Source organism: Propithecus coquereli, unplaced genomic scaffold, assembly GCF_000956105.1.
Source record: "Propithecus coquereli isolate 6110/MARCELLA unplaced genomic scaffold, Pcoq_1.0 Scaffold436, whole genome shotgun sequence".
Taxonomy (NCBI): domain Eukaryota; kingdom Metazoa; phylum Chordata; class Mammalia; order Primates; family Indriidae; genus Propithecus; species Propithecus coquereli.
This window is the reverse complement of record NW_012150130.1, coordinates 585,150-597,268: the sequence shown is the minus strand read 5'-3', so window position 1 is coordinate 597,268 and position 12,119 is coordinate 585,150. Positions and strand designations below refer to the sequence as shown.

At 57.6% G+C, this 12,119-nt stretch overlaps 1 protein-coding gene across 1 annotated transcript in view; it reads right to left on the bottom strand.

Moving 5' to 3' along the window:
* Positions 1-2,628: 2,628 nt before the first annotated feature.
* GPT2 (glutamic pyruvate transaminase (alanine aminotransferase) 2) overlaps positions 2,629-12,119 on the bottom strand; it is a 34,819-nt gene continuing 25,328 nt past the window's right edge. The window contains exons 6-11 of the mRNA XM_012653970.1: positions 11,819-11,898; positions 9,931-10,067; positions 7,147-7,321; positions 5,450-5,605; positions 4,283-4,395; positions 2,629-3,169 (exon numbers count right to left, since the gene is read on the bottom strand). Coding sequence (XP_012509424.1) covers positions 3,079-3,169; positions 4,283-4,395; positions 5,450-5,605; positions 7,147-7,321; positions 9,931-10,067; positions 11,819-11,898 — 752 coding nt within the window. The 3' untranslated portion in view covers positions 2,629-3,078. The remainder of the gene's footprint in view (positions 3,170-4,282; positions 4,396-5,449; positions 5,606-7,146; positions 7,322-9,930; positions 10,068-11,818; positions 11,899-12,119) is intronic.

Genomic DNA, 12,119 nt, shown 5'->3' with positions numbered 1-12,119 from the left:
CGCGGCTTCTCCGCTTCACGGTTCCGGCTCCAGCGGGGCGGGCTACGTGCCTGTGCCGGCGCCCGCTCCGGGCCCGGGGCCGGCCAGGCGCCCCGTTCTCGCGGCCCTGGAGACCGGCTCGGGGCGGGCACGAGGCCGAGGCAGCCAGCCGGAGTCCTTCCTTGGGACTTTCCGGTGTGGAGCGGGGCAGCACAGGCTTTGCGTTTAGCGGAGCGAGGCCGAGAGCCGAAGCCAGCTTCCGCCCCGCGAGGCCGCGCGTTCGTCCTCCTGCTTACGCCACGTTGGGTTTCGATCACTTCCAGCTGTAAGAGTCCTGATTTTTTCTATTTTCCAACTTTAATGAAAACACAGAAATTTTAGTTTTGAGAGGGAAAGTTTTGAATTTCAAAACCACACATCGAAATCCACGTGAACGCGGAAGAGCCTGGGGAAATGAACGCAGCCCCCGCACGCCGCGCCCGGCCGCGCGGAAGCTGCCCGTCTCCATCCGCGCCCGCCGGAAAGCCCCGCCGCCCTGCGCTCTCACAGCGTCCCAGTTCGCGGAGGCCGCGAGGCGCCTCCACTGCGAGCTACAAGACGGCAGCGCAGGGGCCTGCGCAGAAAGGGAGCTCGGAAGCTGCCACTGGAGTTTAATGTTTGGGAAAAAATGCTCACAATTCCACAAGGCACCTAGCTCACAAAGAGGCAAAGATGTAAAAGCAGTGATGTCCACTCAATCTTTAGACTGAAATTACGAGGAAAGTTAACACAGTCACCATTTTGGCCACGTATTTTATTGTTCAGAAGTTTACAGCGAGCACCTCCGCCAGGAGACGCCTGGGAGAACCCGCGTCGGAAACAGCCACAGGCAGTGCGGTGTCTGCTCTCCCCGAAAACGCCACACATCACGACAGAAACAGCCGGCCCGGCCTTGAGGTGCGAGGCCACGGACCGACTGGGGTACAGCCCAGCACGAGCTTCCCGGCATCACCCGCGAGCCCATCCATCGGGATGATCGAGAAGCTTCGCAGGTGCAGACTCAAAGGTCGACCCCAGATGACAAACCGCTTTCCCGGCCAGCGCCCCAACAGGAAGGCACCGGCATAGATCTGCAGACAATCGAATCTATCATGATCAGCATTCCTGAAGTTAACCTCCTAAACTAGCGGACCTTATTATTTGTTTATTTTAAAAGCAAACCAAATGTATACAGCATCCTTTAGAAAATCGTGTAAACGTTGCAAATTTTTAGGTGTTATTTATAATATGAAGATATTTAGAAAAAATTATTGGACTTGTTAAGACTATAAATACTAAGGCCCCTCCCCCCATGAAAAAAGCAATTGTTACAAAAATATAAAAAATATACTAGCTTCTACTATTTACTCTTTCCACCAGAAATCTCATGACTCTGGGACCCCTCCTGGTTTATATGCCATACAGCAAGCACGAGTGCAATTTTTTTCCATTTTTAAGGAAGGAAAAGTTTCAAAACGTTCCCTTTTATTTGAGATTGTGGCTACTGTCTTCACAGGGGCTGCAATGTTAGGGAGCAGCGACAGCGTGAGGCTCTGTGTGGCGCTCCTCCGCCCAGACCCAGGGTGGGAGTCGCAGCACAGGGGCTGCTTTCAGACCTCGCTCCACAGTCCTCTGCACATTCCTCTCTCCGGCTCCAATTCCATCTTGGACATGCTGGCCTCCCAGACTCCTGAGCTAGCCTTGGCCTCCCTAACGTTCCCCTGGGGAAGGCAGAGGGTGGGGGCAGGGCTCCCAGGAAAGGGAGGAGGACGAAGCCTGCTGCTGCCTGTAGCACCCGTGTCTGAGAGTGTGGGGGGCCCTCACCCGGGCTTGCTGATGCCTGGGAAGCTGCGCGCCTGGTGGCTGCTGCCCTCCTGGCCTGGAGAGATGACCGGTGCAGGTCAGAGTCTGCAAGCCCGAGAGGAGAGCCTGCTCCTAGCCTGAGGGCAAAACACTTTGCATTACAACACTTCAATCAATTCCGAGTCAGAGCTCACGCACTTCCCCACAGCAGCCGAGCTACCAGGCACTTTTACCAGTTAAGAGCTAGCAAACGGATCAAATTCAGTTTTGAGGCAATTCGAGAAACTGCAGGGGCTTGACTGTTGGGAGGACTCCTCTCCCGGATTAGGACATTTTCAGTCCTTCCTTGTCCCCGCTGCCACCCGCAGCGGACGATGTGCGTAAACTGGGTGAGAGCTGTTGTTGGGGAACCAGTGGGATGGATCCACGCGCCACCAGGCAGAATCCCTCCACACGCCTGGGACATTGCTGGGCTGCACCCTCTGTCCCTGAAGTCCAGGGAGGCCTCTCAGACAGGGGTCCTGGCCTAAGCATGTTTAGAGAACCCTCGTCCCCAAAGCCCTGTGTACGCAGTTCTCACTACCTGCTATGTCGCTCGGAAGTGGAGACCTGGTTCAACCTGCAGCCTGGCTCACACACCCTCCTCCCCTGCAGGACCTCTGACCTGGGCTGTAGCCCCGTGTCTACCGCAACTCAGCCTGGCATCCTGTCCCATCCGTGCCACTGCCCTCTTCGTTCCTGGGACGGGCTGCCTGTCTCCAGGCCGGAAGGGTGGACCCTCACTGAGCCCCCAGTGGACTTCCAGGCTCTCCCACTCCAAGGACTAGATTTTCATACTGCTGAGGGCTTTATTTCACAGATCACGGTGGTGAGTTTTGGGTTTCCAGTCCTCACCATGGTTAAGTCATACATTTCCCAACGCCTGATTGTTTTCTCCAGATCTGTAACATCTCACCCAATACACCCTGGTTGGTTAAAACTCCAAATGAACTTTCCCAAAGCAAAAACAGTAACATATTCAGAGAACCCTGGCCACAGCTGCTGAGCAAGTTCCCAATACTTTGGCTGCATCAAGTAAAACGGGATCTCCGCAACGTCGCGCATTCACACTTGCCCAGAAGAGAAGTGCTCCCAACGTCAAGGCACAAAGCAAGAAGTCCCCTGGGGCAGAACAATGGTGCGCGTGACCAGTGGCCTCTGTGAGGCCCAAGGCAGAGTCACGGGGGAGGCGAGTCCAGCCTGGCCCGAGTGGGCAGCGGGAGAAGACCCGAGGCGTCCTCACGCGTACTTCTCCAAGAACTTCACGTGAAAGTCCTTCACCTTCTGGAGCACCGTCTTCAGCTTCTCCACGGGAGGAAGGATGGTCATCCTGGCGGGAAAGAGGCAGCGTCAGCCTGCTTGCTCTGGAAGGGGAGAGGAGTGACCCCTGCAGCCGGGCGTTCACCTCTGGGAGTGGGGAGCCCCGGGGCGTGGGGAGGGACAGGGCTGTCCTACCCGCTTTGAAAGCCCCTGGGCAGTGCCCAGCATGTGAGAGGCCACTTGCCCCAACTCACACATTCTCCTCTTACCCAAGTAGTAACCCGAACACGAGCAGCGGACCGGGCTGGCGTGGGAGCTCCCGGGACACGCATGCACTGCAGAAGCCGCGCGGCAGCGGCCAGCAGCGGCGCTTTCTCGAGCGCAGCGGGATCTCGTGCCTGCTGGACGGGCCCTTTCCTCCCCACCAGTCAGTGTCCGACAGTCACCCCAAGGAATTCCCCAGTTGCCACGGTAACTGACACTTCCCTCCGGTCCTGCCAGTCGGCTTCCCAGCCCTCCAGGCAGCGACAAGGGTCAAACAGCCACTGGACACAGCCTGTCCATCTGGGGGACGGCTCCCGGTGCTAACGGCTCATGCCGCTTCTTTTCTTAGCGTCTGCCGCCGGAGACATCGGAGAGCAGCATGCGTGCAGAGGACGCTGCTCTGAGCAGAACTGGCCTCAGTGGGAAACCCTCGCGGAGCTGCTCCGGGCGCGGCTCGGGGCGCCGCGTACCCACCGCGGGCGGGCAGAGCCGGCACCCGTGAAGGCAGCGCCCTGGCGTGCTCTGGGGCTCACGGGCAGTGCCGTGGCCCACGGAACTACTGGGCCCTGCGCGGGCCAGCTGCTGCCATCGTGGGGTTTAAAAGGGACAGGGAAATAAAGAAAACCACCACTGGGAATGTTTCAGATAGTGATGTGACAGATGGCGGCGGTGGAGGGGAGAGACACCGTGGCCAGGAAGACCCCTCAGAGGACATGACCCTAGAGCCTGCCCTGCCTTCCCTGACCCCAGGGCAGGATCTGAGCTGGGCTCTGCAGCAGGACGGGTCAGGCTGCAACTCAAGGGAGGACAGTGGCTGCAAATCCTCTGTCCCTGAAGCCAGCCTTGCGCTCCATGTGGAGAAGCCCACGTGTCCCCGGACAAAGCCCGGACAAGCCCGGGTGCACAGAGGAAGTCGTACCTGAAGTGGTAGGTGCCTTCCCTCTGCCCGAAGCCACTGCCAGGCACGACGCAGATGCCAGTCTCCTCCAGGAGCTTCATGCAGTAGAACATGTCCGGGGCCATTTTGTGGGCCTGAGGAGGAAGCAGGGCAGAACTCATGATTCCTCTCCGGCTTTGCGTGGCACAAACACGCCATGAAGAACTCAAAGCCAAATGGAGATCTCAATGGCTGGTTCTCTTTCCCAAGGCAGTGCCCTTCTCTCTCCTGAAGGGGCACCCACCCCAGGACGCCGGACACTGCTGATGCCTGGAGCAGGGAACGAGACACCCAAAGGCTACTGCAGGACAGCGGGGGGGGGGGTCTGCCCTCCGTCGGGCACTGCCAGTCTACTTCCTTCGTACCCCATCCCCAGGCAGCGGCTCAAAAAGCACCAACAGGCGCTTCGTACACAGGCGCCAAGCCACAGAACGCTCTGACAACGGGGCCTGAGGTCTGCGCCCAGGGAGGGGTCTCAGGGAAGAAGCTTCTCTGGGGGAGCTGGCGCCCATGCTTCCCAAGCCGGCCTGCACAACCGCCGCCGGCGGGGGCGAGGGGCTGTTGAATACAGACTCTCGGGCTCCAACAGCGGGATTCTGATGCCATCGCTCTGGGGTACTGGGGTACGGCCTAGACTCGGAGTGTTTAACAAGGCATTCTGGAAGTTCGGGGGTTGGGTGAGGACACCACTTTCAGAAACACTGCTCTGCCCTTGATCCTCAAAGGGGGGCCTGTGGCACCGCCTGAGAACTTGCTGGAAATGCACACTCTTGGGCTCCTTGTGTGCAACATTTAGTGAACCAGAACTGGCATTTTCACAAGACCCCAGGTGTGCACATTCAAGTCTGAGAAGCCGGGCTGCAGGTCGAGGTGGCCGGTGGAGGAGACGGCTCCCGCCGCTTCCCCAGCTTCGCGTCGCACCCGGGCCCTCCCTTCGGAGCAGCAGCTCTCCCCGGGCCCGGCCTCCAGGGTGCCCCATCAGCACAGCTCGCGGCTGGGGCCGGGCCTCTGGGAACCTGTTATCTTCGTGCAGTAAACGCCAGTGGGCTGAGGGGCCCACAAAGTTCAGAGCCTCTAGGGCCAGCCCCCTGCTCCCAGGGCAAGCAGGGCCCCCGCCCCGCATCTCAAGTGCACCCACGTGCCGCAGACCTGAGCCGCCTCCACGGCCTTGGGAGGGATGAAGACTCGAGGAAAGGCGTACATGGACCCCTGCAAGGGGTTGCAGTGGATCCCCGGGACTTGGTTGAACAGGTCTTCCGTCAGCTTTGCTTTCCTGGCCAGATCACCCAGGACCGACTCCTTCTCCTGAAGGGACAGAAAGCACGGGCGTCAGCATTTCTGCAGGAAGAGGGCTCCAGCCTCCACTGGCCACACTGACGAAAGATGAGCCTGTGTGTGCTCCACGACAGGGAGCGGGTGGAACATGGTTCCCTGCAGGAATTTTGTCCGCAGTGCTCAGCCTAAGAGGCTACCACGCGCCCTGGGGTATAGTGCACACAGATACCTGGGGAGTTCTAGACCACAGGGTAGGTCCTCGGTAGCCCGTGTCACGGGTTCTATTCTTGTACCAGGAAATCATTCCTGAAAACGAGAAAAACCAGTCCTTGCCCGTCAGTCTGAAGGGACCTGCCTCTGGATGGAACACCCTAGAATAGGCTGCTGGGGAGACATGGCTCCTTCTGTGGACAGGCCCCACCACTCCATCTGGGGGGACCACCCTTCCCCACTCTCAGTCCGCTGTGCGTGGAACACATGGCCCAGGCAAAGCAAATCAGGGTCAGTGACTGGTTCGGAGCTGGACGTGTGCGCAAAGCCAGAGCTGCAGTGTCCAGGATGGCTGCAGGGGCCGCTGCGGGAGGGGTGACAGGCGAGCCTGCACGTGAGTGGGTGCGCGTGGCATGGTCCACCTGCACCCCGCAGTACGGCCAGCCTTCATGACACAGGCCACATCGTGGATGGACCTGGAGGACGTCATGCTAAGCGAAACAAGCCAATCACAACGACAAACACCACATGAGTCCACTCACACGAATTATCTAGAACAGGTGACTCCACGAGGGCAGAACTCAGAAGGGTGGTTGCCCGGGGCTGGGGGGAAGGGAGCAGGGAGCTAGTGCTTAGTAGGCACGGAGCTTCCATTGGGATGATAGAAAAGTTCTGGAGACGGATGGTGCCGATGGTTGCACAACAGTGTGAATGTCCTTAATGCCACAGAACTGTGCACTTTACCAAGATCAAAACGATAAACTTTGGTTTGTGTATTTTACCACAATTTAAAAAAAAAGATGTGAGCCAAGAGCAGCCAAGAGCTGACTTCTAGGTTACGTGACCCATAATTCCTCTTTTTTTTTCCTTTTTGCTTAAACTCATCAGAGCTGGGTGTTTTGCACTTGCAGCTGAGAAGGTCCCGACCGGCCCGTGTCAAGCTGTGAGGACACCTGGTTGGACAGAGGCTGAGGGTCGATGCTGCGCCCATCCACTCCCCCTTCCTCTTTTGCATTTCATGACAAAGTCCCCCGAATGCTGTCAGGACAAGGCCCTTCCCTCTGGGTGCCTACTGGTCCCCGGGGCTCACAGGTGGGGAAGAGGAAGGGCCCACCCACCCGTACGCATTCACAGTCCGCCCGCTTCAAAACGATGCCCAGTGTCCAAACGATGTCTCAAGTACCCTTGGACTTAACCAACTCATGGGGGGCTCAGGCGCCAGCAGGAACCATAAGTGCCCCTGGAGGCCACGCCCCAGGAGGCTGCCTGGCCACTTGGAGACGAGGCCAGCCATCCGCACGCAGGAATTCACTAGTGCCCCCGGTGGCAGCAGAGACACGGACAGGTCACAGCCAACTCACCCTGCTGAACTGCTCAAAGGACTCCTCTCCTGGCACTGGGGGGTTCACGACAATGTCCATGGCGGCCTGTCCAGACACTGGTGGACACAGACGCACTGAGAGCAGCTTCACCAGCTGGCCCTTGATCTCGGGGTGCAGGTTGATCACCTCCATGTAGCCCCCTCTGTAGCCACACCTGGACGGTTGAAGAGCGGGACAGGATCACCAGTTACAGAAAGACCTCAAGAAACGCACTGTGAACAGTCAGAATGTGCATCTCCCCCCCCCCCCCCCCCCCAAATGGCCAAGTGCGGCCGAGTTCTTGCCAGCGGAAGGTGAACGGAAGTGATACGTAGGGATTCACTTCTTTACAAAGAAAGAGCACACGCTCTCCTCCCCCATCCTTGGAAATGGTGACGCTACAGCCGCACCAGCACTGGTGCTGCACGCCACATGCTGCGAAGGCAGGGCTACCAGCCCCGGTCCTTGCATGACCTCAAGGGGCAGTGCCTGCCCTGGACTTCCCCTACCTTCGGCCTATGTCAGAGAGGTACACTCCCACCTTGGCTGAGCCACTGTACTGTGGGCCTCTTTGTTATAGAAGCTCAGCCTGAGACCCGAGCAACACACTAGCGCCTGCCTGAAAGACGGGCACCGGCCTGGGGCCTGGCATTGCCCCTGCACAGGCTCCAGAGGTGGGGGCGTGATCACTGGTGCCAACGAGCATCAGCGTGAGGACTTCTCCTAGAGCAATTTCCACTGCCTGAAAACAAATCAACCCAAAGGGAGAACAGAGCTGAGAAAGAAAACCAGACAACGCAAGAAAGCAGAGTCAGGCTCCGCTGACATATTTAAGCCCCTGATTCAACTCTACCTCTGGACCTTTTACCAACGTGGATTTTTTTTTTTTTAAATGCCTCTTTGGTGTAAGGCAGTTCAAGTTGAATTTCTGCAATTTATAGCCAAAAGAATCCTGATTGATAATTCACATCATATAAAAATAAGCTGAAAACATGCAATGAATTAAAAATAAAATCTTTTCAATCAAATCAACAACATTAACCACACTTTCTCGTAGCTATGCCTCCTTCTCTGGTCTGTGACTGCAACGTTCAAACTCATGGCCACAGAAAAGTAGGCTTGGCGGGGCAGGGACCTTCCTCTGTGCACCCCGACCCCAACCTCAGAGCACCTGACACCATAACGTGCTGGATAAAGTGCCTCTGGGATCACGCCGAACTGAACCGGCAAAGAAAGATCCCCATCTGATACCCGCACTGCGTGTTCCAAGGCACAAAGATAAATTCTGGCATCTCGGAAAAGTTCCTCATAACAAAAATGGAAAGGAAGAACTTCCTGCTTAACCCCCTGCCGATGAGCAGAGACCCAGTGGAGCAGAACCGCCTGGTCCCCGTAACTGACGTGAGAACAACGGGACGTAGCTCGGGATGCGACAGCCAGGGCCGACTGCCCACAAGTCGCCAGTAGCAGGGATGGATACAACATGCTCAACTCTGAAAAACGAGTTGCTGGAGAACAGATTTGTTTAGGAAAAGAGCTATTCAGCACGCAGAAGTCTAGCAAGGAGCCAGCACTGCACTAGGCAGACCAGGAAGACCAGCATGAATTGCCCCCCGCCACATCCAATACAGCCAAGAACAGTGCGGCAACATCCCAAGGGACAGCTGTCTGGACCCGGCCAAAATACTTCAAGCTCCATGGCCACACTGGTTCAAGCCTGACAAACCAGCATGGCCCGCGCTGCCGCCCAGCGCAGGAGCGTCCGCAGCGCCCGTGGGGACGCCCGTGGCCGCAAGCTCCCTGCTCCTTCCTCCCCGGTCTTCTCCGCTTCTCCCCGCGGCTGCGCAGCAGGCCCAGGCCCGGGCCCTCCCCTCCGCTGGGCCCGCGACACCTCGCGCAGGGGACCGCGCTGCGCCGCCCCCGCCACGCAGCAGATGGCGACACCGCCAGGTGAGACCGCAGCCGCTCGGACCGCCAAGGGCGCCCGTCTCACTCGAGTAACAGTGAAAGTAGCCAAGCGCTGGCGCCCGGCCTCTCCCGACTCCTCTGGCGCCACTTCTGCCGCTGTCACCGCCACTCACTCCTCTCCAGCCCCTGCGGCCCCAGCGCGGCAGGGCCTCCGCCTCGGCCGTCATACCTGCGTCCCCTCCTGCGGGCCTCGCCTGGACGCCAACCCTCGTGAGCGGCACATCTCAGCCCGACCCCACCGCCCGGCGCTCCCCTCTTCTCCAGCTGTGTTCTTGCACCTGACGCTCGCCTTTACCCATCCGTCCACCGCCTCCCTCTCGCCAGAACTCGCCCGACCAGCGCTGGGGCTCCGAGTCTCACACACAGCAAGCCGAACGCGCGGGCCGAGGGGGCCTCCCGCTCCCAGGGCCACTGGTGCCTGAGAGCCCTGGCTTGTCCTCTGGGCCTGCCTTCCCGGGCCCCTCTGGCAGCACTGTCGGAGCCACAGAGACGGGGCTGGCAGAAAACAGCAAGGGTCGAAAGCTGCCTGAGACCCTGTTTTCATTTCCTCAATTCGTCCATGGTCTGGTCTCCCTCGAGCACGGCCTTATTTTATTTGAACCCCTGCACCAGGGCTGTTCTCACACCCCCGGGCTCTCCCCGCGGGAGGTGCAGCCCGTTTCCTCCTGCTTCTAGATGGGCAGAAGCCGCAGATAAGGGTGGCCTTCTCTCCACAAAAATGGGTGGACTTCAAGGCAGGGCAGAGGAGCAGGTGGCGAGAAGACGGCAGCGGATTCGGGCGAGCCCAGAGGCAGCAGGGGCCCGGGGCCAACATACTCGCCCATGTAGCCCTTGGAGGTGGAGTGGAAGGAGGCCAGCTCCACGTTGCTGGAGTACTCGGGCCCCATCTCGTAGAGCACCTTCTTAAAGGAGTGGAATCTGCAGTCTGGAGAGTACACGTTGTCCTGGTATACCTGCGGGAGGACACGACAGTCACACGAGTCCTGCTGAGGGGACACAGCTCCTCCGGGCCTGAGGAGAGGAGGGCACACGTGACCTGCAGTCAGGACAGCCAGCTCAGCCTCCAATGCTGCTTCCTGGGGTGCGCCAGAATGTGCCTGAAGGAACTTTCCAGAATAAGCATGGAGGCAAGGCCGCAGGCTGGAGGAGCTCATTTGGTTTCTCCCACATTTAGCCCTGCCCAATCTCCAGATCTCCTTTCTGCCTCATCTGACCAGTGATGATACCAAGGACTCCCATCTTCCCAAGCAAATCTTCCTCCTAAAGCACAATGCTTATTTCCTTTAGTAATGTTAATAATGACAACGGTTAACGTCCCTTTTCTCCGGCCTCCCTATTCAAAGGGCTAACCTGCTGGGTTTCCTTACAACACTGCCCCAGTCTGCAGTCATCTGGCTTTCCATCCACTCGCCACGGCCGCAGCAGCACCCACACCTGGCCGGTTCTTCCTGGTCCCCGGGGTCTAGCATTCACAGTGGGCAAGCCCCACTCTGCCTTTGAGATTAACTTCCCATACCCATTTTGGAGGATCAGGGAAACTGAGGCGTTCTGGGGCCCTGTGGGTCAGTGGAAGGTTCAGGCCGGCTCCATCTGCCCACGAGCCTGGCATCGTCCTGCTCCTCCTTGCAGACCCAGGGGGAGGTTTGTGCACCACGTCACAGGGAGAAGTATGGGCCTCTCTGCTGCGTCTTCTCTCCTCTAGAAATGAAGATTTTAGGTCCATCTACTATTAATTAAGATGATTTAGTGGGTAAGCTCTGTGAGAGACGAGCAGTGAAGAAACAAAGGCAGTGTGCCAGACTACAGCCAGCCAGAGCTGCGCAGAAAGGAAGAGAAAGTGAAAACAGATTTGGGGGCCCCTGTTTATTTCTTGCAAAGCAGAAAACAAATGAGCAGACCTCAGCTCCAGAACTGGGGCTCCAGAAGCAACAGTTATGGGGTTAATTAGGATCCCTTCCTCATGGGCTGTGAGAATTCAACGAGACAGTAAATGCAGAAGCACCAGGGGACACAACTGCAGGTTGATGAGTGGCAGCACTTGTTTCTGCCATTGGGCACCCACTCTCCCCTCTCGGGTAAGAGCCCCTTGATTTGCCCTCAGGGAATAACCCTCCCCTGGTGCCCATCTGGAGGTTTGGGAGGACAGGGCAGAGACCCCACCCCTTGCCCTGGACCTGTCCAATTTGCATATGATAACTCCTAGGCCATGATGATTGGCTCTGCAATGGATGCGTGGCCCAAGCTGAACCAATGAAGCTCAGTTCTGAGACTTCTGCTGGAGCCACCAGGACAAAAAGCCCTCTTGCCAGGCTGGGAATTTCTAGGCTGGGAAGGTTAACAACAGGTCTGGGTATGAGGCTAACACAGAGGGATGGCAGAAAGAGAGAAGGTCTGGAAGATACGGTTTGAGTCCCTGGATCCAGCTGTATAACCGGGACCCCATCATCTTTTTTTTTTTTTTTTTTTTTTTTAAGTTTTGAGTGATTGAGGTTAAATTTCTGAAATTTATAACTAAGAGTTCAAACCGATGCAGGGATAATTTCGGTCACAGTCTCATAGGTTGTAACACTGAACAGCCACACCACAAATCACTCCTCCACCACCAGTAAAGCTCTCCGGCTGCAGGGCAGTCAGGCCTGGATCTGCCCCTGGAGAGGAAAGCTGATCCCCACCTTGCTGAGGGTGGAGATGGGGCTGCTCTTACCTCATCAGCCAGGAGAAAGAGCTTCTCTTCCCAGGCAAAGTGAATCACATCTTCTATGCACTTTCTGCTTTGTACCTGGCCTATAAAACCCCAAGAAAACAAAAATGTAGCTTGTACTACTGTTTAAATTGTTCTGGGGTCAGAATCCCACCCAGAGTCACTTGGGTGTCCTGTGTTCCCTCAAGACCCCAAGAGATGACCCTCCCTGGTTGCTGTGCCTGATGGTGCAGCCAACCTGCAGGGGCGCCTAGAGGGTCGGCTGCGTTTGTCTGACTCACTTAAGCCAGATATGTGGAGGGAG